We start from the raw sequence: 21,732 nt of genomic DNA, 5'->3' as shown, positions 1-21,732 counted from the left end.
GTTTGTCCTAAAACCGCTGACCTGGTCTTATTCTTGGACCGTCCGAGTGCCTCCGGAGGGCAGCGGGAAAGTCTCCGGCTGTGTCTGATCACCTGCTTAAAAGGAGGAGAAGCAGCAGCGAGGGTTTTCGCCTCTCGACAAAAGAGACGGACAAGAGACGTGTGAAAGATGGTTCCGGCTTCATTCAGAGGCACATCCCAACTTACACGCGGTCACAAACGCACTCAAACATCAGAAACCACCAACAACAGAAAATCCCACAGTTTTAAAAAAATAGCCAAAAGGTTCTTTGTACACGTTCGCATCTGCCGACGTGTGCGCAGACCCCGACCAGCAGCATTCACTCGGGATTTAAGCGTCAAAGCTACAGTGGGTGCTTTTATAAAAACACATGGTCACAGTAGTTCAAACAAAATGGCTCCTTTTGCTTCTCTAAAATAAATAAAACAGTGACATAAAAGAACTTCACTGGAATGATGCAGCGCTTCCACATCCCAGGCGCGATTTAAAAACGAACCAGGAAGCCGCCTTTTTTTTTTTTTTTTTTCTTCCTGCTCCGAAAAACCTGAAACCTCAAACAGGGTTTACAAACTACGGCGAGCCGGCTGCACCACAGCGGAGAATCATGGGAGCAAAAATAAAATCTCCATGTAAAAACCAGAATCGATATTTACACAGGCGTTAGCAAAGATTTAGCTACTACGACGTATAAAAGTGAGGTGAAGGATGGTGCAACCCAGAGGAGGGGAAAAGACAGCAGAGTGGAGGGACAGGTGAAGACAAACAGGAGGGACGAGATCTCCCAGAATTCACTGTGGCTGGTTGTGGGAGGACGCGACGACGGGTTCACAGAGAGGTCACCGAGGAGAAGAGTAAGATGGAGGAAGGCGAGCAGCAATTTGAATCGAGACCAGTTTCCGTCTCTCCTGGTTTACTTTACAGGTTGGTCTTCTTTTGTCCCCCCTTCGGTTTAGCAGCTTCAGAACTTCTTGGGACCCCAGGCGGAGGCTTGCTTCAGGGTCACGCCCGTCCCAAATGTGGGGAAATCTTCAGGGCTGCTCATGTCGGGAGCCTGAAATGCACAAAATCAACATTTGTATTGCTAAGCCACCCAAAAAAAATCATGTTTGTGAAGAACTGGAAGTCTAAAACTACCGTATTAAAAACAAACACGTTAGGGTGCATTTCTGTCTGTGACCACAGGGGGGCAGTAGCTGCGCGGCAGAAACGACGCATTTAAAACATCAATCAAACATAATCAGACATGTTGATTCAAACGTTGCACGATACCTTGTTCCCCGACGTGTTCCAGGGCGCATCCCGCACAACAAAGCCCTTGGCAGGCCCGCCGCCGCTGTCGTCCATGCCTCCTGCCCCGCCGGCCCCCCCATAACGAGATGGAGGCTTCATGTACGCCGCCAGGGTCTCCGTCTCTGTCAAATTGAGCATCTGAGGGCCGAAGAGGAAACGCTGAAAACAAACAGCGAAAATCCAAGCTGCTCTCGCCTCCGTGGGGGCTCTTACATATTCTTCCTCCAGGTTGAGCAGGTGGTCGATGGCGTTGTCGACAGTGTCGGGGAGGCCCATCACCGTCACTTTATCGGGTTCGTCTGAGCCCGGCGGAGGGAAGCGAATATCCACCTGAAAGCGACAAGTGAAACTGAAAACCTCCCGTCAAAAAGCAGAAGTTCGTCTCCGAGCCGAGGCCGAACCTTGAACTCCTCCATCAGCTTGCGGATCGCTTTGCCGCGGGCTCCGATGATGCGGGCGTGGGTCCTCGGGTCCAGGTGGACGTCCTGGCTCACCATCTCCTGCAGCTCGGCCACCAGCTGCTGGATGGTCCGACGAGCCTCCTCCACGTTCCGCTCGTACCCGGAGATCACGATCAGGTCCTGCCGGTGGAGCCAAGAGCTTCAACGGTGCGTTCCGAGGCGGTTCTCCGTAAAGACGTCGATAAAAACCCACCCACCTGATCCTCGTCCCCTTTGTCGGGGAACTGGATGTTCACGTCGTGATCTCTCCTGATCTGAGAGATGACGGCTCCTTTGCGTCCGATGATTTTGGGGTGGAACTTTGGATCCACCGTCATGGTCACCTTAAAGCTGCGCAGAGCCTGAAAATGAAACCAGCATGAGGGAATTCAGTCTGAAAACAGGTTTTCTCGTTGGGGGGGGGGGTGGGGGGGGGGTGCTGGTACCCTGTCTTCCTGCTCAGCCTGCAGCTCTTTCACCCTCTCCAGCAGACCCTGCTTGGCTCGCTCCACGTTGGCGGCCAACCCCGTCACCTTGATCACATCCAGCTGCTTCTCCGGCTGCGGCACCCAGATGTTCACCTACAAAAGAAAGCCCCAAACACATCGTGTGAACATATTTCTACCATTTACAATTGATTCAATAACAGCATTTTGTGACTTTAAACGCAATATAACTTGGATTTTCTCCGCACTGCCCAACAGGATCCAGCAGGGGGCAGCAGCGTAGACAAGCTCACCTCATACTCTTCCATCATCTTCCTGATCCCGCTGCCCTTCTGGCCAATGATGAAGCGATGGAGCTCGTACGAGACTTCCACGTCCTCCGTTATTGGAACCAATGCCTAGAGGAGAGTGGCAACATGATAAAAAAATAAAACTAAAGAAAATGCCAGGTTCATCGCCTGAGGGAAAACAGCACCTACCAGCAGGGCAGCTTTGGCCAGTTCGCACTTCTCTGCACGCCCAGAGATCGTGATGATGTCACACTTGCGGGGGATGAACTCCTCTGGACCGACCTCGCCGTTTTCATGCAGGAAGGCGTCCTGACCTGTTGTTCCAGCATGAATAATCAACATTCGGCGGCTTGTTCCAGGAGAGCTTCGTTGAGACTCTCACCTGCGGCGCTGTCGTCTCTCTCGGGGAACTTAATTTGGACTTCGTGCTCCCTGGTGATGTGCTGAATGCGGCAGCCTTTGGGCCCCATGATGGCGCGGTGGTAGCGCTGGGCGATGGCCACCTCCACGGTCACCTGGGATTCCTGCGCAAGGATAAAACAGTTAGCCGACGGCTAACTTAACAGGCTGGCGGAGCGTTTAGCCCCCCTCACCAGGTCCTCAATAATCTCCTGGATGCGTTTCTTGGCGGCCTCCACGCATTCCTTCGCTCCCTTCAGAGTGACCCTCTGACTGTTAACGCCTGTACGAGGAAAGCTGACGGCGACGCCGCCGTACTCCTCCGCCAGCTCCCGCAGCACCTGACCCCTCCGGCACACAAAGTGCCGGTGGTGGCGGACGTCGACCTCCATGCCGTCCTCCACCACATCGTCCTGGAGCAACAGGTTTCTCTTTCTCAAACAGGTTACGATAAGAATACGAGACAAAGCGCCGACTTCGGAATTACCAGGTTTTTGACCAGGTTTTCCAGCTCCTTCTGGGCCTGACGCACCGCTTCCTCCTTCCCAACTATGGTGATCAGCTCCTGCTCGGTGTCGTCTGGCGACGGGAAAATGATGCGGGCGCCCGTCCTGTCCCGCACGCGGCGAATGTTGGCCCCGCCGCGACCGATCAGGAATTTATGATACTCCGGTTTGGCCTGAAGCTCAGCGGTGAAGTTGTTGACTTGCTGAAAAGGGATGAAAGGAGAAGATATTCCGTTTCTGCCTCGGCAGGTTCCCCCCCCCCACCTCCCATTTTCCGACCTTCTCTTCAGCCAGCTGCAGCAGCTGTTTCTTTGCCTTCTCCACCTCGCCGAGGGGCCCTCGGATGGTGACCCTGTCGGAGCCGGAGCCCTCGGAGGGGAAGTGAATGTGGACGCCGCCGCAGTCGTCCATGATGGAGCGCACCAGGCAGCCCTTGGAGCCGATCAAAGAGTTGTGCAGCCTGGCTGGAATGACGACCTCCGCCTCCTTAATGTTGGCCTGAGGGGAGAGGGGGGGGGGGTTGATCGGGAACGTCAACGCGGCAGGTGACAAGCGTTCCCATTAAATGGTTGTGGACGTTGTTCTCTCACCAGCTCCCTCTGGATGCCGAGGATTCGCTCTCTGGCTGCCTCACAGTTGCCCTTCTTGCCCGTGATGACGATCATCTCCGAGTTGCTGTTCTCTGTTGGCAGGTCGATCTTGGTGTTGGTCTCCTCCCGGATCTGTCGGAATCAGCGGCCTTTAAGCGCGGCGCGGCGATTGCAAACGAACGAGAGCAGAATGACGCGAAAGCGGACCTTTTTGATGTTGGCGCCTCCTTTCCCGATGATGTTTTTGTGGAACTGCTTGAAGATGGGAACGGACAGAGAGAAGCTGTTCTCGATCTGCCAAAAGGAGGGAAAAAAAGAAGAAGAATCAGCCTGGCGGAGGAGGAAAGGCAGGGAAGTGCGGGGAAAAGCAACGAACCAGGTCTGCGATGATTTTCTGGAGGAACTTTGCACATTTCTCCACCTCGTTCTTGGGCCCTCGCAGCTGAACGATGTCGCTCTTCTGAGCCGGGTCGGGAAAATTAATGATGACCTGGAAGCGGATAGCACGCCATCAATGTTCGGAACGCCGTAACGGGCGAGTCTACGGAGAAAAGGAGCACCTCGGGGAACTTGTCTCGGACTTCTTTAATCTTTTCGCCCTTCTGGCCGATGATCGTCCGATGGAACTTCTGATCCACAATCAGATCTTTGGTGCGTTCGTTTTCCTGTCGATGGGGGTGCAGAGCTTTGAGACGTCGACCTTCGAGAGAAACAATGACACGCCCCAACGCACTCTCACCATTCTCTGGACCATCTCGCTGAGTTCTCGGCGAGCCAGCTGGACTCCCTTGGGGTCCCCTTCGATCCGGACCAGGTTGCTGCGCTCCGAGTCCTGGGGGATCCGCACTGACACTTTGTACTGCTCCTTGATGCGATTGACTGAAGCGAGAGGAAAGAAAAGCACGAGTCGGCGCTTCCTATGATAAGACAGAAAGTTCTGGAGGACTCACTGTTGGTGCCATTTTTGCCAATGAGGTGTCTGTGGAACCGCTGGTCTATGATGACTTCAGTGTAGTCCATCCTCACCAGCTGCACACACAAAGTCCCCATTTATGATTGGGAATTCTTTCACTCATCGTGGTTCCAGTTCTCACCAGGTCTTTGATGATCTCTTGAATCTGGGCCTGAGCCTGCTCCACCTCCTCCGTCGGCCCCTCCAGACAGATCCGCTCCTCTCCGTCCGTAAATTCTATGTGAACCTACGAAAACACACACGACTCCAGGTTACCACCGCCTCCCCCGCAGGTCGCGTTCTTCTCTGGCCCGTTCTCACCCGCGGCAGCTGCTGCGTGATCCGCCCGATGTTCTGCCCCTTCTTGCCGATGATGAAGCGGTGCAGCCAGGCGGGGGCGGTCACCTCCACCACCATCACGCTCTTCGCCTGCACCGAGGGGACACAGCTTCACCATAAAGCTACAAACGGCTCAGTCAAGGTTCCTCTGCCTCACCTTGGCGTACACCTGAGTGAGCGCCGGCCCCAATTTGTCGGGCTCCCCCCTGAGGATGATGGTCTCCGAGCTGGAGTCCAGCGGGGGCATCTCCACAGAGACGCCCGTGGCCTCCAGGATCTCCTGCAGGGTGTTGCCCTTTGGACCGATGATGTACTTGTGCTGGGACTTCTTCACCTCCACGGAGATGGTGGTGGTCTTCCGCTTCTGCGAGGAAGGACAGGGGATGTTAAACAAGGGACGAAAGGCGGCGGCAAAACGGCGAGCGGACAGGAACAGGAAGTGAGCTCTGGCTGCCAAAACAAAATACTACAAACAATATTTGTTCTGATTTTCATACAATGCACCAAATTACATTGACATTCTCATCCTGTCCTCCAGTAAAATCCAATTCCCTCTCTGCAGCGTCTCCAGCTCGCCCATCACGCTCCCTCTCCATCAGACCCCTTCATCTCTCACTCTGCCCTGCGCACTTCTGCCGCCGTGCGTGGGAAGGGGAGAAAAAAAGAAAATAACCACAAAAAGGCTTTGTGGAGATCAGCAGAGTTCACGGCGGCAGGTTTGTGGACTTTACGTAACGCCTCTGTGGCTTCCTGCCTACAACATCTGGAAGGAGGCGGAACAAACAAGGTCAGAATGCAGCCGAGCAGGCGAGACTCGCCTCGTGGGTTTGACTCCGCGGTCTGCCCGACATCTTCGGCGTTGCGATTGTTTTGCGGTTCGCGCCGCGGCGGAAACCGATAATAACAAGCCAGCTTTTCTTGCTATGTGACATCAAAGCGTCGCCGTGACCACACCTTGTCTTCGTAGATGGCTCTGATGCGGTTCAGGGCCAGGGCCACGGCCTCCTTCTCCCCCGTGATGACGATCTCGTCCTTGGGCAGGCTGGGCGGCGGGACGCTGATGCGAGCACCCGTCTCCTGGCCGAGCTCCTGCACCAGCCGGTTGTGGGCGCCGGCGATGAAGGGATGGAAGACCTTCTCCAGGGAGAGCCGCTCCACCGCACGCTTGTCCTGACAGCACACAACAGCACATATGCACTCGCTGACGGGCTGAAATGAACCCATTCCCGTCGGCCAAGGCGGACCTGTTCAGCGGAGATCAGAAGGATTTCGTGGCGAGCCTTCTCGATGCCCTCCTTTGTGCCGGTGATGCGGATGTTGGCGCTGGGGTCGTCGGGCCGCGGAATGGCGATTTTGGTGGCCGTCTTCAGCTCCAGCTCTTGCAGCTTCTCGCCGTTTTTACCGATAACAAAACGGTGGTGCTCTTTCGGGATGGCCACCGTGGCTGAAGCCTGGAGGGAGAAGGGGACGGGAGTGTTTGAAATCGATCGCCATGGAAACGCAGAGGGGGAAAATGGCAGCACAGTCAGTGAAGCAGGACACACAAACAGCCCGGGAGGGATTTTATCAACATATTTACACATCGTTTCCTGCAGCTATTGCTAGTTTCTGTTGTACTCCAATCTTTGTGACGTGTGCACGCACGCACACACACACACACACACACACACACACACACACACACACACACACACACACACACACACACACACACACACACACCAACCTATCAACTTACCTGTGTCTGCAGGCGAGCTACAATTTCCTTGCGAGCCTTCATGACATTGTCCAGTTTGCCGGTCACCATGATGGACAGACCCTGGTCTTTAGCCAGGGACAGCTCGATGTGAGCGCCCGTGCGCTGCATGATGTCCAAGCACACTTTGGCCTCCTCGCCCTCCCCGAACTGGCTGTTGTCCTTGTAGCGCCGCTCCTCCAGGGGCACGTGGAACACCTGCACCACAGTTCAACTTTGATGTTCTCCCTACATCGATGCTGCTGTGCATAATGGGGACTACTTGTTAGCTCCTGACCTGGGTGATAACAGACGCTTTGATGGGTCTGATCTTGCTCCCCCACGCTGGAGCCGGTTCCCCGGCTTTCTCCCCCGGCGCTCCCTTCTCTGGCAGGGGAGGGAAGGCCTCCAGGTAGGTGGGGATGTAGGCTTCATCCTCCGGGACACAGCCTAGCACCACAGAGGCAAACATAAATAACCAGGGAACAAGAAAACAAAAACACAGGAGAGGGGTAACGGGTGAAAGGTGGGTCTTACCTGGGATCTCCTGATCTTTGAGGCCACTGCGATGCTCTGCAAAGCTCTCAGGAGTCAACACTGCCACTGAGCTCATGGTTCAAGTCTTATTCCGCTATTCCGCTAAAATGCAATCCAGAAAACAAATTTTTTAAAAAACCGAGAAGATACCTTTGCAAATGACCGCTATGGCTCCTCAGACATTCTCTTGGTTCCCAGAAAATAGACGCCGTCTCTGTGGCATTGCTGAACTGCACCAACGTCCCAATTAACACTTTGAGAAAAACACAAGGTGCCCCAAGTCCTCTGGGACGGGGGTTATTAGAAGTCAAGAAAAGACTAAAATAACAACTGCTGCTGACCCGTCTTCTGATACAGAATCACAGGATCTTGCCGACAGTTACTCCTCCTTGAGATAGTTTTTTTTTTTAAACTCAAAAGGCCTTAAAATACTCCTCAGAGTCTGCATGGTCTGAGGACAGAGTGGTGCATTCACGGTGGTTATACGGTTGTTTACCGCTTGTGCAGCATTAAGATAAAAATACAGCGAGGCGACGCTTTGATGCGAGCTTGATGCTATTTCCTGCACAACAAACCATTTTTCCTCGCCCCGTCTTGCTCGTGGTTCAGCACAGCCGAACTACAACAAACGGCGAAGCGGCGAAGGACCTCGTCCAAATGTGCAGACTCACCTGCAAAGGGTCAATTGCCGAGAGTCCGTCCAGTTAGCAGCTACCGAAAGCGCGTCAGCGTGACTGTGTGTTCCTACTCCTGCAAGAACACACACACGGGCAGAAGGTGAAAAATGAAGGACTTCAACAGCACAAAGGCTGCAAACACCCACACTGCACCTCATACCCATCCTGCCCTCCTTCACTTCCCCCTCCTCCTGCTTCCACAGCCCATCAGCGCTCCTCTTAAGGTCAAAGCATTTAAAAACCATTTTATGGGGAAATTTAAATGGGAGTCCTGCGCTGTTGCTGATAAAATGGTCACAGCAAACCAACTGTCCGCCAGATTGTGCTCAGTCGTGACAAACTGGAGTCGCCAGATCGTTTAGAACTCTGGCAAACGCCAAACAGTCGCAAGTCTGCGCAGCAATGGCAACAGCAGCTAAAGCAATTTCACCATTGGCAACCTGTGCTCAAAATAAGAAGATAACGAGGAAATAAATAGAGAGTTAACTTCCCCTTAATATTACAGTTGAACTTTCTGAATTACCATTTAAAATCTAAACCTCAGCCAGATGAAAACTGATATCAAATTCTGATTTACTGCACAGCCCAACATAAATTTTATTCTAAAGCTGTACTGTCTGTTTGAAATACATATATTGTATTAATTTCACTGCAATAAGTATATCTAGATTAATTAATATTCAACTACATTTGTGAACCCACCCATATATCACTGTAAAAAATAAAACATTTAAATATAAAGATGCCTACATTTCATACATCCCATCAGTTAAACGGGGTGAATGAGTGGTTATATTGCCAATATTTGTTTAAATCCAGCGGTAATTTAAAGCACCGACACCTTAATTACCATAAATTAATCAGGCGACACGCGGTTAATGCTGGACAGCATCACCACAGAGGCGAGCGAATCTGAAGAGAGAGACCGTTTAACGTGTTTGCACTCGAACGAAATCTAAACGAGGGGCTTTTATCGAGAGAAAGAAATCCAGAAGCGGTTTAATGGCAGCGTGACTGGCGTGATCAACCCCGCCGCATCTGACCGGAGCCGATCGCTCATCGGCGGCTAGCTTCGGCGTGCGTGGCTGAGCGTTAGCTTCCAGGGACGTCTCTGCAAGCCGACACATGCAGAGTATCCGACAATGGCCCAGACTGCTCTGCTAGGCTAACACGCCGCTGTGCTCCGACCTCAGCCGGGGACGATTACGCGCAAGGACTTTCTGATAATCGGCTAAAAAACACACAGACGGACGGATAACCAGCAGGAGCTCCGCTAGCTCCGGGGATGCTAACCTCGCTAACCCCGTCCGCCTTACGCTGCTGGGGTTAAATAAGCTCCCCGCAAAATAAAGCCGGGCTGTCGTTTTCATGGCCGTGTTCCGAGTTGAATACAAACGGTGAAAATGCATCCAAAAGCCTCACCTTTCAGAGAGAAATTGTAACAGAAGGCGTATGTTTGACAGGTGATGGTGTAAACACAGATGTGATTGGTCTACGAGCATTTCCTCTGCCCGCGGAGCGATACACTGAAGCGTCGAGTATAAAGCAAATGCCGCAGTATCATTGCGCCAACAGAAGCATCTACAACAAATAGACCCGTGGGATTTAAATCGCACATGTACTCTCGCTTTTTTTTTTTTACACTGCTGTAAAATGTGAAGGTTAACGGAGAGATACGAAGGATTAAAAGGCAGATGACGGTGATGGCTCGGGATGGGTGAATTGTCTGACGTCCACTGGAGCGGCCGGGTCTACTTCTCATTCATAACGCCATAATTTTTCTGACGTTCGTGGCAGATTCGCGCACAAACCGGAGAAATCCAGAATTAAAGTTCTTTTGAATCAGAGCGGTTTAATTATTCACCTAAACTTCGAAACCGAGATGCTTTCGATGCATAATTAATCATACCCCCCCCCCCAAGTTACACTTGTGCTGACTCGGCATCTTCTGATAAATTATTAAAAATAAAAACAACATAGGTACTGTTGAAGTAAAAAAAAAAAAGCTCAAAAGACCCGATGCGGAGGTATAATTACACATAATTTAAAAATAAATGTCTGATTTTGTAAAAGAGGAGCCAACCATATTTTGCATCCACATGACTTTGAAACAAAATAGTTTCATTTACTTTGTGCAGGCTTGTTATTTTGAGTAAAAAAAAACACAACAGCTAAAACAACTTAGTTATTAGATCATATGTTAACATCCCCTTGTTTAATTGAAATGATTTTACTTTATTATTCTTAAAAAGAAAGAGAAAGTTTGAGATTTAGGCGACTGGTAACATATTAAATGATTTAAATGTAAGTAATTCTTAACAAATAAAACAACGCGTGATTAACCTGAAATGCTTATATTAATAATTATAGATTTTTTGTTAGAGTATCTGGGATTTTTGCAGCCGTGAAATAGTAAAGATGTTAAGTTTAAAATATCAGAAGGTGAATATACCGAAAATAAAATGGTCTGAAATTCAAAATAAGAGTTGTTCTGCTGTATAACGCAGTTTGTTTGATCAGTTCTATCTAATGTGAACAATCAACTGTTTACTTTGTGATATAGTTGAAGGTATTGGGTATTGGTTTGAATTTGTGTATTCTCACACTTTGAAGCAATCTACACATTATTTAAAAAATACAAGAATATTTAAATCACTCATTTGTCAGAGTAAACAGTCCCCTTTAATACTATACACAATACTTGGACCAGAATGCTTTTAAAATTTTGTAATTATACTAATGTGTCCAAGACAAGGTAGAAAAAATTATTCAATTTTTGTAAATTCCGTTTGTGAATATATTAAATAGATATAGCACTTTTCCAGGTAAATACCTAAACAAACCTCAACATATCACAGTACCCCAGCAAAACTGAGTTTTATAGAAAATCAATAAAATGTGCAAAAAATACACCTTTCATATTACAAAAAAATCATATTTTAGAGTGCTGAACAACTTAACATTGATTTGAAAGAATAAACATGCACATTTGATACAAATAAAAATCTTATTACATTGTTGTTATGCTTAGGAATGATCTAACGCTTTCATGAACCTGGAATAGTTTACAAGCGTTTGAAGGCCATTCTAAACTGCGCCTTTATGATTAGAAACGAGGATAAGGCACAACTTTATTTAAAATCGTACTTTTATTTTGAAGCTCCTTACCGGAAGTCGGTCCTGGCTGTGGTCATGCTGAGGGAGGGGGGTGTTTGCGCTTCTGCCTCCCGTCTTGTCTCAAACGATCTGCGGGTAACAAAGGAGGCAACAACAGGAGGATGATGTCCCTGCAGACAGCAGTCCTGTCAGAAACAATGAGAAAGTGAACCGACTCGGCTCCATTCGCCCCGCAAAGACGCACTTTAACCGCCGTTTTCCCCGTTTGCGGCGCGTCTGTAAAGTAACTCCACATTTTCTGGGTCGTGGCTGCGCCGAGGAGAAATTTTAACCAAGCGGTTGTTTTTGCTGCCCTCTTCACGTTGGTCCCCCGATATTAGAGCCGAATAGCCGGAGAGGAGGAAAAAAACACGCATCCGACTGAAAAGGCAAGTTATATTCTTGTTTTTGTGCGTTTTTAAGCGGTGTTTATGCACTTCTGGCTGTTTCGCCAGTGAGGTTTGGCCGGCGGAGGCACCTGTTCCCTTGACAGTGAGTTAGATAATGACGGTGTCATAGTGGTGTTTAACCACTTCATAGAACTGGGATAAAGTTGGGGTTTAAAAGGCGTAGTCTTGTTTTAGTAACTCGTGGAGGAAAACACATAAGATTCGATCTTGGGTAACAGAAATAGCCTTTAAAAGCGCGTTGATTTTGATTTTAACACCCGACCTCGCAACCCCAGACAGCAATTTTGCGAGGGTAGCCTCACATTTTCCAGCAAATCAAAGCTGTTTATTCCTCTTTCCTGCATTTCCATCTTGTGTGTGTCTGTGTGTGTGTGTGTGTGTGTGTGTCTGTGTCTGTGTCTGTGTGTTGTCCTCCGACACACCACTTCCGTTCCATCTTCCTGTCCACCGTGGAGTTGACACACACCTCATAAAGCCTCCCACCCTCAATAGCTCCGCATTGACCCATTAGCCTCCATAGCAGATGGCACACTGTACACACACAAACACACACACACACACACACACACACACACCAAATCGTGTTAATGGACAGCTTCTTCAGGCACTCAAGTATTGTCCCGACCATGATCTAATTGACAAGATCCCACCACATCTGGGATCGATTTAGGGGGGCAGAATAGGCTCACTGGAGCGAACGAGTGGCCCACTGACCCGACCCAGAGTGTGTGTGTGTGTGCGTGCGTGTGTGTGCATGTATGGGGTCTACCTATTGAAGTAACCAGGTCAACAGATTACAGTGAGACAAAGACGACTGGAGTCCGCCGGTACTGTTAGCGTGTTTCGGCACAATGGGACCCCCTCCTGGGGTGGAAGGCTTCACCCCCATCAAGAGTGACTTTCACCTCGAGGGCCAACGATGAAACCTGGAACCACAGAACAGTCCGGCTCCCATGTGGGCTCCCCAAACAAAGGCGAGAGGGAAAAACAAGTTGCTGAATTTGAAACCCAGAGTGACTCTTTATGAAACACTCGCCCCACGCAACAAACTGGTTTTACCCGCTGGTGCACTTTGTCAGTGACGTGTGGCTCCTGGTCTTCCTCCGTTTACGTCGACAAGTGGCGAGGAGAAGAAGTGGAAGAAGGTCAGGATCGGCATTCCGAAACCAAAAAGCAGTTTATTCCTCAGCTTTTGCTCTCTTAAGTTTTTACCTCCGCGTCGTAACATAATTTTCCTCTTTATCCTATATAAAATTAAAGTGACCTTCAGGAAATTTTCTCTCAGTTTGACATTTGCATGGATATTATTGAATTTCAGAGATTATGGCTTTTGCCCCAGAACAGCCCCATTTTAATCTCTGAATTCTTACTATTCCTCCCCCAGAATTCCTGTTTGGTTTTGTTGTTTTTTTTAACTAATAATAAGCTTAAAGCTACTTTAAAGGGGGCAGCTAATTTCCTGAGCATGCAAGTGTTCATTATTGTCGCCCCAATCTATAAGGAAGAATATAATAACGCTCCGCTGTCACGCCTTCTCCCGGAGCGGCTGCATTCCCAGCGTGAGTCAGAAAACACCAGCCCTCGTCCTGGGTCGCCTCAGCTGCTGCAGATTCCGCCCGAGAATGCGCAGCGCTGCCATTTGGCCACCCAGGAAGCAAACTAACCATCAGCTTTCAGCATATTTTTACAGCACAGGCCTCAACCGTCTCGATCAGGGAGAGACAATTGGTTTATGTTTTAACGTCGGTTAATTATTCATCCCACCGCGAGGCATGTGACGAACATATAACGCGGGCAATAACTATTAAACCTCAGCAAACGGGAGGATGAATATTTCCTGCACCAGCCAGTTATTGCTGCGAGATTGCCGAGCATTTAGCCGCGGTGCGGTACAGCTCTGCGTCTGAAGCTGGATTCCTTGGCTGAGTCAGCTGTGGGTGCAGCCAGTCTCACTTTCACCAACCTCATGCATGCGGGGCAAAGTTCAGACTCTGCCCCCGGAGACCGGGCCGCCGCTTCGGGAGCACAGAGCTCAAAGTCTGGAGGTTTGGTCGCCCTGTGATGGAGGCGTGCCATGGCGGTTCATTTCAGCTGTGCAACGTGCCTGTAATTACTTCTAATCATACGTTAGGGCTGAAAATAAAGTAGCGCTGGCTTGTTGTGGGATTGTGGGTGATCCGAGGTTCTTCACGGGTCGGTGGCGCGCACGCCTCTAGAATGATGTCATCGTTGCCACAAATCTGATTTATCTGTTGCTAATTGATGTTTTCTGACAGCGTGCGCCGAAAGGCATCAGTGTAACTTTTACTTTCCGTTTGCCCGTCAGGCGATGACCTCTTGCCCACTTTGACCTTTGCTCTCCGTAGCCTGACCCCTGGCTGGTCAGAGCTGGGAGTGGAACGCAGCGGGACTCCGTCAACCATGTCGGCCCAGGAAAAGCCTCTGAAGCCTCAGGCCAAACCCAGGCCGGAGATTCCTCCAAAACCGTCCCCGCAGCCTGACCCGTCTCCTCCCACGGGCGACGCGGTCACCGCTCAAAGCGTCTCCGGAGGAAAGGTCAAGAGCATCGTGAGCAAGTTCAGCAGACAGGACAGCGTGTCCAACGAGTCGGAGGATGGAGCCGTCAACGGTTCCCCGGAAGCCGCCAAAATTAAACGGCTCAGGAGGCCGCCGACGATAAAACCCAAACCGAAATCGGGCCGGGCCAGCCTGCCGATGCGGACGGGGGGAGAACAAGCCCCTCCCCTGCCGATGAAGAGGAGCCAAAAGCCAAAGGTGGTTGTGCCAGCGGACGGGGGCAACGACGCCGATGTGGAGGGAAGCCGATCAGGTAGAGTGATTATTGAGTGACCCTGAGCTGTTGCTAGCTACTAGCTACACACCCATTTGCCAAATATTGACATGCAGAAGCATCAGTACAATACCAGGTGACTAGATCAGTCAGTGTTCGTAATGCTGCACCCTCAGAGTCTTTTCATGGTTTATTCCCTGATTGTACCTGTGATAAAGTTGTCTGCTAGCTTTGTTAGCGCGAGGCAGCCGGGTCGCGTGACCTTTGAACTTTTACCTCTGCTGTTCGGAGCTGGTGATACCCAGCAGCACAAAGATGTGATTGTGGTGTGAATTCCTCCGTGGCCTCCTTTTCAAACCTGTGGAGCGGCTGCAGCTCAAAGGGGTTCCACGGGGGGGGGCGGGGCCTAATGTGACATTTGACCCGTTGATGCAAAATTTGCACGTAAACGCATGCAAAATAGTTTGGGGAACGCCCGACTGGCACTGTGCCACCAGGCTGCCAGCTCACAATCCAAATGTTGCCGTTTTAGTTTTGCTTTGTCAACACGTGCAGCTCCATCCTGATGTGTCAGTACGTGCGCTGCTTCTAGTTGCACAATAACTTCCTTGTTTTGGTTCCCTTGCTGTGCAATGGCCGTTTTCCCGGAATGCAACTTCACTTGTGGATTCCCTGGTTTGTCATTGATGAGGAGTTATTCAAAAAGAGAGGTTGGAATTTTGAGAGCTTGTAGTTCCTTTCCTGTCCACTGGGAAATTCCAACATGTATTTGGATTCTTTTGTCACCATTCCACGATGGAAAATGCAGGAATGTACATTTTATATTGACCTATTTAACCTTTGTTCTGATGTCCGTGCCGCCCGTCCTCGCAGCGATCGACTGCTGAGTCGACGAGTCGAAGTGAAGTGGGCAAAAGAAAATGACAAACTCAGGAATCGGATGGCGTGCACGTGCAAGGTCATCGCACGGTAGCTTCCTCATTTAGCCTCACTGAGAGTGGCCTTTCATGTCAAAACCCGAGTTTAATTTGCATTTCTTTTAGTGTCCAATTAAGAAATTCTTAAGTTAAAGTTCGAGGTCATCGACACTGTTTCCTTTTGCAGAGCCTGATGGAAAGGAGGTGGAGGTGGAAGTGGAGGTGGGGGGAGGAGGCGGGGCAGAGGCGGAGCACAATCCTGACATGCCTCTACCTTCCTCTTGTGAGCTGAACTGCAGCTGCTTGTGCCACCTCCAGTGGCCCGGCATGAAACTGATCTGGGTGCCCGTGGATGCAGACGGCCACGAGGAGGACGAGGAGAAGGGAGAGGAGGATGAGGCTGAGGAGCAGCTCAGCGGGGAGGAGTGGGAGGACTACGAGGAGGTGGAGGTCGGCGGGTGCGAGGCGGTGGACGGACAGACGCCGGTGGCCGGACAGACGGCGGGGGCCGATGACGGAGGAATGCTAAAGCAGAGCAAGGAAAAGTTCCAGCAGTCTTTGAACATTCTGATGGCTGAAGGTCAGAGGAGACGTTCAGATCCGGGCCCCCAATCTGCTCTCGCGCTGGCCGTCACCCGGTCAGAGTCTCCTCCAATCCCCCCCAAACAGTCCCAGTCGGTGCAGAGCCAAATCCATCCCGCCATGATCGAAGAAGAAAACATCTACGAGGCCACACTTCCTGTGGTGGAGTCCCTGCCCAGGAAGAACCCGACTCTCTGTAAAGAACTCGATATCCCTCTAATCAAAGTCCGCAAACCAGCCCGGCAATCTAAACTATCCACCAGTACTTCAGACCCCACATCGGAGTTTCAGACCCCCCCGAGTTCCAGCGCCACTGTGAACGACACGCCGCCAGCCGTCCCTCCGAGGATCCCTCTGACTCCGGTTCACAGGGCCGGCATTCCGCTCCCTCAGCCCACACTGGAGGAATGGCGAACTTTAAGACCCTCGTCCCCCGGCGGGCTCAGCCCCCAGAGGGCCATCACGCCACCTCTGAACAGCCCTCACAGGCCGCCGCCGCCTCCACCGCCGAATCCCAGGAGGCTCAGCTGCACCTCGCTGCAGTCGCTCACGGAGAAAAAAGGTCAGTCTGGGAGAAACGCGACCGCGTGTTTGACGTGAGCCACGAATAAGTTAAAGTGACACGTTTTTTGTCTCCCGCAGAGGAAAACGGGGAGGTTGAAGGCAAGAAAGAGGAAGAACTGTGAGTTGGAAAAGTTTGAGCATTCATTTCAGCCCGTTGATATCAAACTCTCTCTTACATCAGCCCACCTTCCATTTTTGCTCCTCTCTACGTACCTTTTGCTTCAGGTTGGACAGAAGAGGGTCCCTCCAGAGGCAGCTGTCCTTCACATGGGAGTCCCGGCTGCAGGATGGTAAAATCCACAAGCCGCAAATCTGTATCCAAGGAATAGGAGGAAGGTTTCATGGTTAATATTCAAAACGATACGACCTTTGCTCCTCAGAGCCGCTGTACCAGACGTACCGCGCCACCGTCATCACCAAGGAGATCCGACGCCAGACGGTCTGTCGCAACATCAGTAAGACAAGCATGGACTTCTCTATGGACTGGGAGGCCCGTCAGGCACCCAGGGGCAGCCCCGTGCCCACGCCCTGCCAGAGCACCCTGTGGCAAGAGCTCCCGAGCGTCCGGGAGAGCGGCGTCCTGGAGCGGCTCACCCCCGAGGAGTGCAAGTACCAGGAGGTGAGAGTGAGGGGGGTTGGTGGGAGAGTTTAATCTCATTTTAAAGTGATCGACTGACATTTATACCTGAATTAAAGTCCACTTTACTTTGGCGAAGCTCATATTATTGATTGATGAAAGCTGTTCCAGTTACACTTTCGGATTTTCCAGAACCAGTTAAAACATAGTATCCTCACAACATTAGCATGGCATGCTCCAGATCCTTTTATTCAGTATCCAGGGATGGTTTGTTTCCCTCTCATTTTCTTGAACTTGTTTAATTTACATTGTTTTTAATTCCGATTTCTTCGTTCGCCTTCTGGCTTTACAGAGTATGTTTGAGGTTTTGACTTCAGAGACGTCGTACCTTCGTTCCCTCCGAGTCCTGACCGAACACTTCCAGGACAGTCGCGATCTGGAGGAGACTATGATCATCAGAGACAAGAAAACTCTGTTCTCCAGCATCCTGCGGGTCCGGGAGGTCAGCGAGAGGTGAGCGGGGGCTCACAGGACGGAAGGATGCAGACGGATAAAGGAAAAGGGGGAACTTGAGTTATGAGCTGAAGCACTGAGAAGTCAGAAATAGGAAGGAAGCGGGAAATGTAATGTGTTATTTCCTGAGCCGAGCTCAGACGAGGGTCAAAGCATGCAAGTCTTTAGCAGGACCTTTCTGACACCACAGGTTCTTAAAAGACCTGGAAGATCGCATATTTGAGGATGTGGCCTTCTCCGATATCTGTGACATCATCCACTACCACGCCCAGCACAACTTCCCCGCGTACATCGACTATGTCCGTAACCAGATCTACCAGGAAAAGACCTACACCACGCTGATGTAAGGACAGTTTGATTGGGTTTTTTTTTTTTTTTTTTTACATATGGATGTCTGTTCTCAGTTTACATCACTGAAATCCACAGGAAGAACAACGCCCAGTTTGCCGCTGTCATCGCCCGTCTCCAGGAGTCGCCGCAGTGCCATCGGCTGCCCTTCATGTCCTTCTTGCTGCTGCCCTTCCAGCGGATAACGCGCATAAAAATGCTGGTGGAGGTGAGCAGTGGAGAGGCTCCTGCTCTTAGCAAGGATCCCAGAAACAGCAGGAAATAGTAGCTTTACACATCTTTGAGGTCTGCCTACACTGCCACCTATTGGCTTGGCATGTGTACTACATCTTCTAATTATCCACTTATCAATATATGATTCCGACTATAAATAAATCTCTTTAGTGACTGGATTAGTGTAAATGTGCATGTTGGCTTATTCCATTGAGGAAAAGTATCTCAGGGATTGGTGTCATTGGCGTGTTACCTGGGCGTGACCGCCATGGCGGTCGGATCTTCAGGCATTCTCGCAGACTGACACTTTTCCAAGAATTGAAAGTCGGCAGTCTCGAGGTTGCCACGGTGCGTTGCCTTGATGAATGTCCCCCAACCCATCGTTACAGCCCGTCACTCACAACAGTCTATTTGCACGCACCTGGAAAATACTTATCCTGCTGATGAACGTTGTTGTTTGCCTTCTCAGAACATCCTGAAGAGAACAAAAGAGGGGACAAAAGAGGAGCAAACGGCCTCCAAGGCTTTGGCTTCGGTGTCAAAGGTAAAGGCCGCTCACTCTTCACCCTCCCTTGTCTTGTCTGATGGATTTTCCTACCGACTGAGTGCCTGACAAACTGAAACAGGGCAGTTTTTCCTCCGTTTTAACAATCTTTTGTTTTTCCCCCAGATCATTGACGAGTGCAACACGCAAGTGGGAAAGATGAGACAGATGGAGGAGTTGATCTACATCCATCAATCACTGGAATTTGATAAACTCAGGGTATAACCTGGATGTGCCAAAATGTTTTTTTGGGAGCATTTAATCGACTGTCGGTTTTCTCCAGGCCATCCCCATCATCTCCCAGACCCGATATTTGGAGAAGAAGGGGGAGCTGCAGGAAATGGCCAAAGGGGCAACGATTTTCAACATGAGGGTGAAGTTCAACCCGGTCTACCTCTTCCTCTTCAACGATCTGCTCATCATCACTGCTAAGAAAGGGTGAGTTGTTGACACGTCATGAGTCATCATCATGACAAAGGAATGTCTGTTAGTCAGCAGCTTCAGCTATCAGATGGCCCACTGCCTTAGTTTCTTCCTCTTAGTGACACCCGCAGGCTGACATCTGCAACATGGGGAGTGCAAATAAGCATTTTGTTGCTCAGACATAGCTGTGAGTTAACATTTGCACAGCTAGTGTTTAAATCTGTGTAATAAAATGGCATATCTCTAAAAAAATTATCTGAAACTGAATATCTTATTGGTTATATACAGTGGGACCTCTACTTATAAAATTAATTGGTTCCGGCAGTTGTTTCGTAACCTGAAAATGACGCAAGTAGAGACGTGTTTTCCATGTAAATGCTCTAATCCGTTCCAAGCCCCCAAAAATTCAGACAATTTTTTTTTTTTTTTTTTTTTTTATAAATCATAAAAATGCATCAAAACATGTAACAAATGCATGTTACAATTAGATTACCGCACAATAAATGCAGGAATTCAGTGCAAGGCTTCTCCAGGAACAAAATGAACTTTAATACAGGCTAATTTTACATTAGCCCTCATTACCAACGAACGTTAACACCGCCATCTAATGGACAAACATACAAACACCCACAATAAATCCCGAAGACGACGAAGACGCTGGGATACACACAAACTTGTACATATTGACGTCCCTCCTAGCCAATGGGATTACAGAAAGATGCTAGGATGCTTAGGATAGCCAATGGCAGAGCAGCTACAAGCAAGTTTGCGTTCGCTAAATTCCGCAAGCTGTGAGTAGCAGCGGTAGCGTATTTTTGTCTTTCGTATCCTGACATTTCTTTTGTAACGAGGAAATATTTTCCCGTTGAGACGTTTCGTAACCTGAAAATTTCGCATGTAGAGACGGTCCCACTGCACACAACTGTACTTTAAAAGTGAGCAGAAGCTTGTTACTCTTAAATGTCACACTACTTCCTCAAATCTAGCAGGAAGTTTTGATAAAAAGGAATTGAAAATGTCTTTCGATGTGCCGCTTTGGTAGCAATTGAGAGCTGTATATTACCTGTGCTTACCCGTCTCACCACCAGGGCCGATCGCTTTGTAGTCCTCGACCACGCCCACCGCTCTCTGGTGCAGGTCCAGCCCTTGGATGAGGGCGCAGGCAGTAGCGGACCTTATGAGCACTGCTTCAACCTCACGCTGCTGGAAAACCACCAGGGACGCACGGTGGAGAAGCTGCTCAAATCGCCATCGCAGTGAGTAGCACGCTTTGACTTGCAGCTTGCTCTCAGACTAGACTTCCCCTTTTCAAGCCTTCTCACCCCTCAGGTCGGACATGCACAGGTGGGTGGCGGCTTTTCCAAACCCCACACACCCAGACGGGGAGGATAATGAAGTAATTTATGAGGACTGGGGTGAGAACTGAAGAGATGCTACAACAATGCTTCCTTCTCATAGATTCTAATGCTTTTTTTTTTTTTTTTCCCCCCCCTCTTCAGACTGTCCTCAAGTCCAGTGTGTGGAACAGTACGTGGCCCAGCAGACTGACGAGCTAACCCTGGAGCCCACTGAGATCGTCAACGTGATTCGTAAGACCACTGAGGGTAAGAATGTAGGCGAAGAGACGCTTTTAAATTTGGGATTTTGCATATTATCCATCTTGGTAATGGAATAAACAGGACTCATTCACACCCTTCCTCCTTTGACTTGTCCCTGACCCTCAAAACTGCCTTGACCCCAAACCCTGCAGCCTCCCATTTTGACATTACCACAAATCTTGCATGACCGATAAGACCTCAGATCTTCCCTTTGTCTCCTCTCCTCCCTCCCCAAAAGGTATGTACCAAGGCATCCGCCTGTCGGATGGACAGAAGGGCTGGTTCCCCGTGGGAAACGTCATCGAGATCACCAACGAGCACGTGAGGCGGCGGAACCTCCGGGAGCGCTACAGGGTGCTGCAGGCTGCGAGCAGGGTCACCAAGATGAACACCATTAATTAGGAGGGCGCCTTCAGACACTTGTAATCCATTCCATGATGACAGGTTTTAAAACAGGTCATAACTTTGGTGCCAGGCAGGAGGAAATGGCCATCACACTCACTGAAGAGGACAGAGTCCAAGGTTCCAGTGAGCTTGTGCAAGGCCATTTATCCTCAGCAAAAAGCCCATCAAGACAAGTGCCTTTGAATAAACGCAGGACATTCATCAGCTCCAGAGCATTTGGAGTACATTTATGGACTGAAGGTGAACCCTCATTGTGGCACCTGCTCAGGGTTGTTGTGCAGCGCCCCCTACAGTTTCTCACACACAAGTACAGCTTGTAGACAAATGTACATAATGTAAACAGACCCTCAACTATTGTGCTTTTAATAAAAATCTTTCTACATGGGGAGGCTCTTTTATCCAGTGACAGCTTAATCAAGCCATTCAGCTTCAGTTTGGATTTTACATTTTGAGACAGACAAGTAGTGAA

At 49.9% G+C, this 21,732-nt stretch overlaps 2 protein-coding genes across 6 annotated transcripts; one reads left to right on the top strand and one right to left on the bottom strand.

Moving 5' to 3' along the window:
* Positions 1–160: 160 nt before the first annotated feature.
* Positions 161–16,914, bottom strand: hdlbpb (high density lipoprotein binding protein b). 4 transcript variants are annotated; one of them, XM_029840990.1, is made up of 29 exons: positions 16,856–16,914; positions 11,391–11,468; positions 8,217–8,295; positions 7,546–7,647; positions 7,307–7,458; positions 7,012–7,227; positions 6,518–6,724; positions 6,228–6,443; positions 5,431–5,637; positions 5,256–5,363; positions 5,077–5,181; positions 4,933–5,011; positions 4,722–4,861; positions 4,543–4,647; positions 4,359–4,472; positions 4,190–4,276; positions 3,983–4,114; positions 3,672–3,890; positions 3,374–3,595; positions 3,081–3,299; positions 2,870–3,011; positions 2,677–2,801; positions 2,491–2,595; positions 2,198–2,332; positions 1,970–2,113; positions 1,713–1,892; positions 1,525–1,641; positions 1,291–1,449; positions 963–1,072 (listed from the first exon to the last, which is right to left on the bottom strand). In XM_029840990.1, the coding sequence occupies exons 4-29, from the start codon at positions 7,619–7,621 to the stop codon at positions 980–982; spliced, it is 3,804 nt and encodes a 1,267-aa protein (XP_029696850.1). In that variant the 5' UTR covers positions 7,622–7,647; positions 8,217–8,295; positions 11,391–11,468; positions 16,856–16,914; the 3' UTR covers positions 963–979. The 4 variants fall into 4 exon arrangements, with proteins under 4 accessions (XP_011604975.1, XP_029696850.1, XP_029696849.1 ...); XM_029840989.1 differs by lacking the exon at positions 16,856–16,914 and adding an exon at positions 12,558–12,616; XM_011606673.2 differs by lacking the exons at positions 11,391–11,468; positions 16,856–16,914 and adding an exon at positions 9,645–9,773 and having other exon boundaries at positions 161–1,072.
* arhgef15b (Rho guanine nucleotide exchange factor 15b) lies at positions 11,448–21,649 on the top strand. Of its 2 annotated transcripts, none has more exons than XM_011606676.2 (16): positions 11,448–11,767; positions 14,115–14,618; positions 15,684–16,640; positions 16,721–16,760; positions 16,868–16,932; positions 17,023–17,261; positions 17,572–17,732; positions 17,923–18,075; positions 18,159–18,288; positions 18,763–18,837; positions 18,964–19,056; positions 19,121–19,275; positions 20,349–20,516; positions 20,590–20,675; positions 20,760–20,864; positions 21,097–21,649. In XM_011606676.2, exons 2-16 carry the CDS (start codon positions 14,210–14,212, stop codon positions 21,258–21,260), a joined length of 3,000 nt encoding a protein of 999 aa, XP_011604978.2. In that variant the 5' UTR covers positions 11,448–11,767; positions 14,115–14,209; the 3' UTR covers positions 21,261–21,649. The 2 variants fall into 2 exon arrangements, with proteins under 2 accessions (XP_011604978.2, XP_029696851.1); XM_029840991.1 differs by lacking the exon at positions 11,448–11,767 and adding an exon at positions 12,802–12,933.
* Positions 21,650–21,732: the final 83 nt, after the last annotated feature.

This window comes from Takifugu rubripes, chromosome 8 (assembly GCF_901000725.2).
Source record: "Takifugu rubripes chromosome 8, fTakRub1.2, whole genome shotgun sequence".
In the NCBI taxonomy this organism is placed as follows: Eukaryota; Metazoa; Chordata; class Actinopteri; order Tetraodontiformes; family Tetraodontidae; genus Takifugu; species Takifugu rubripes.
Note: the sequence above shows the minus strand (reverse complement) of the source record. Positions and strands in the feature narration are given on the sequence as shown.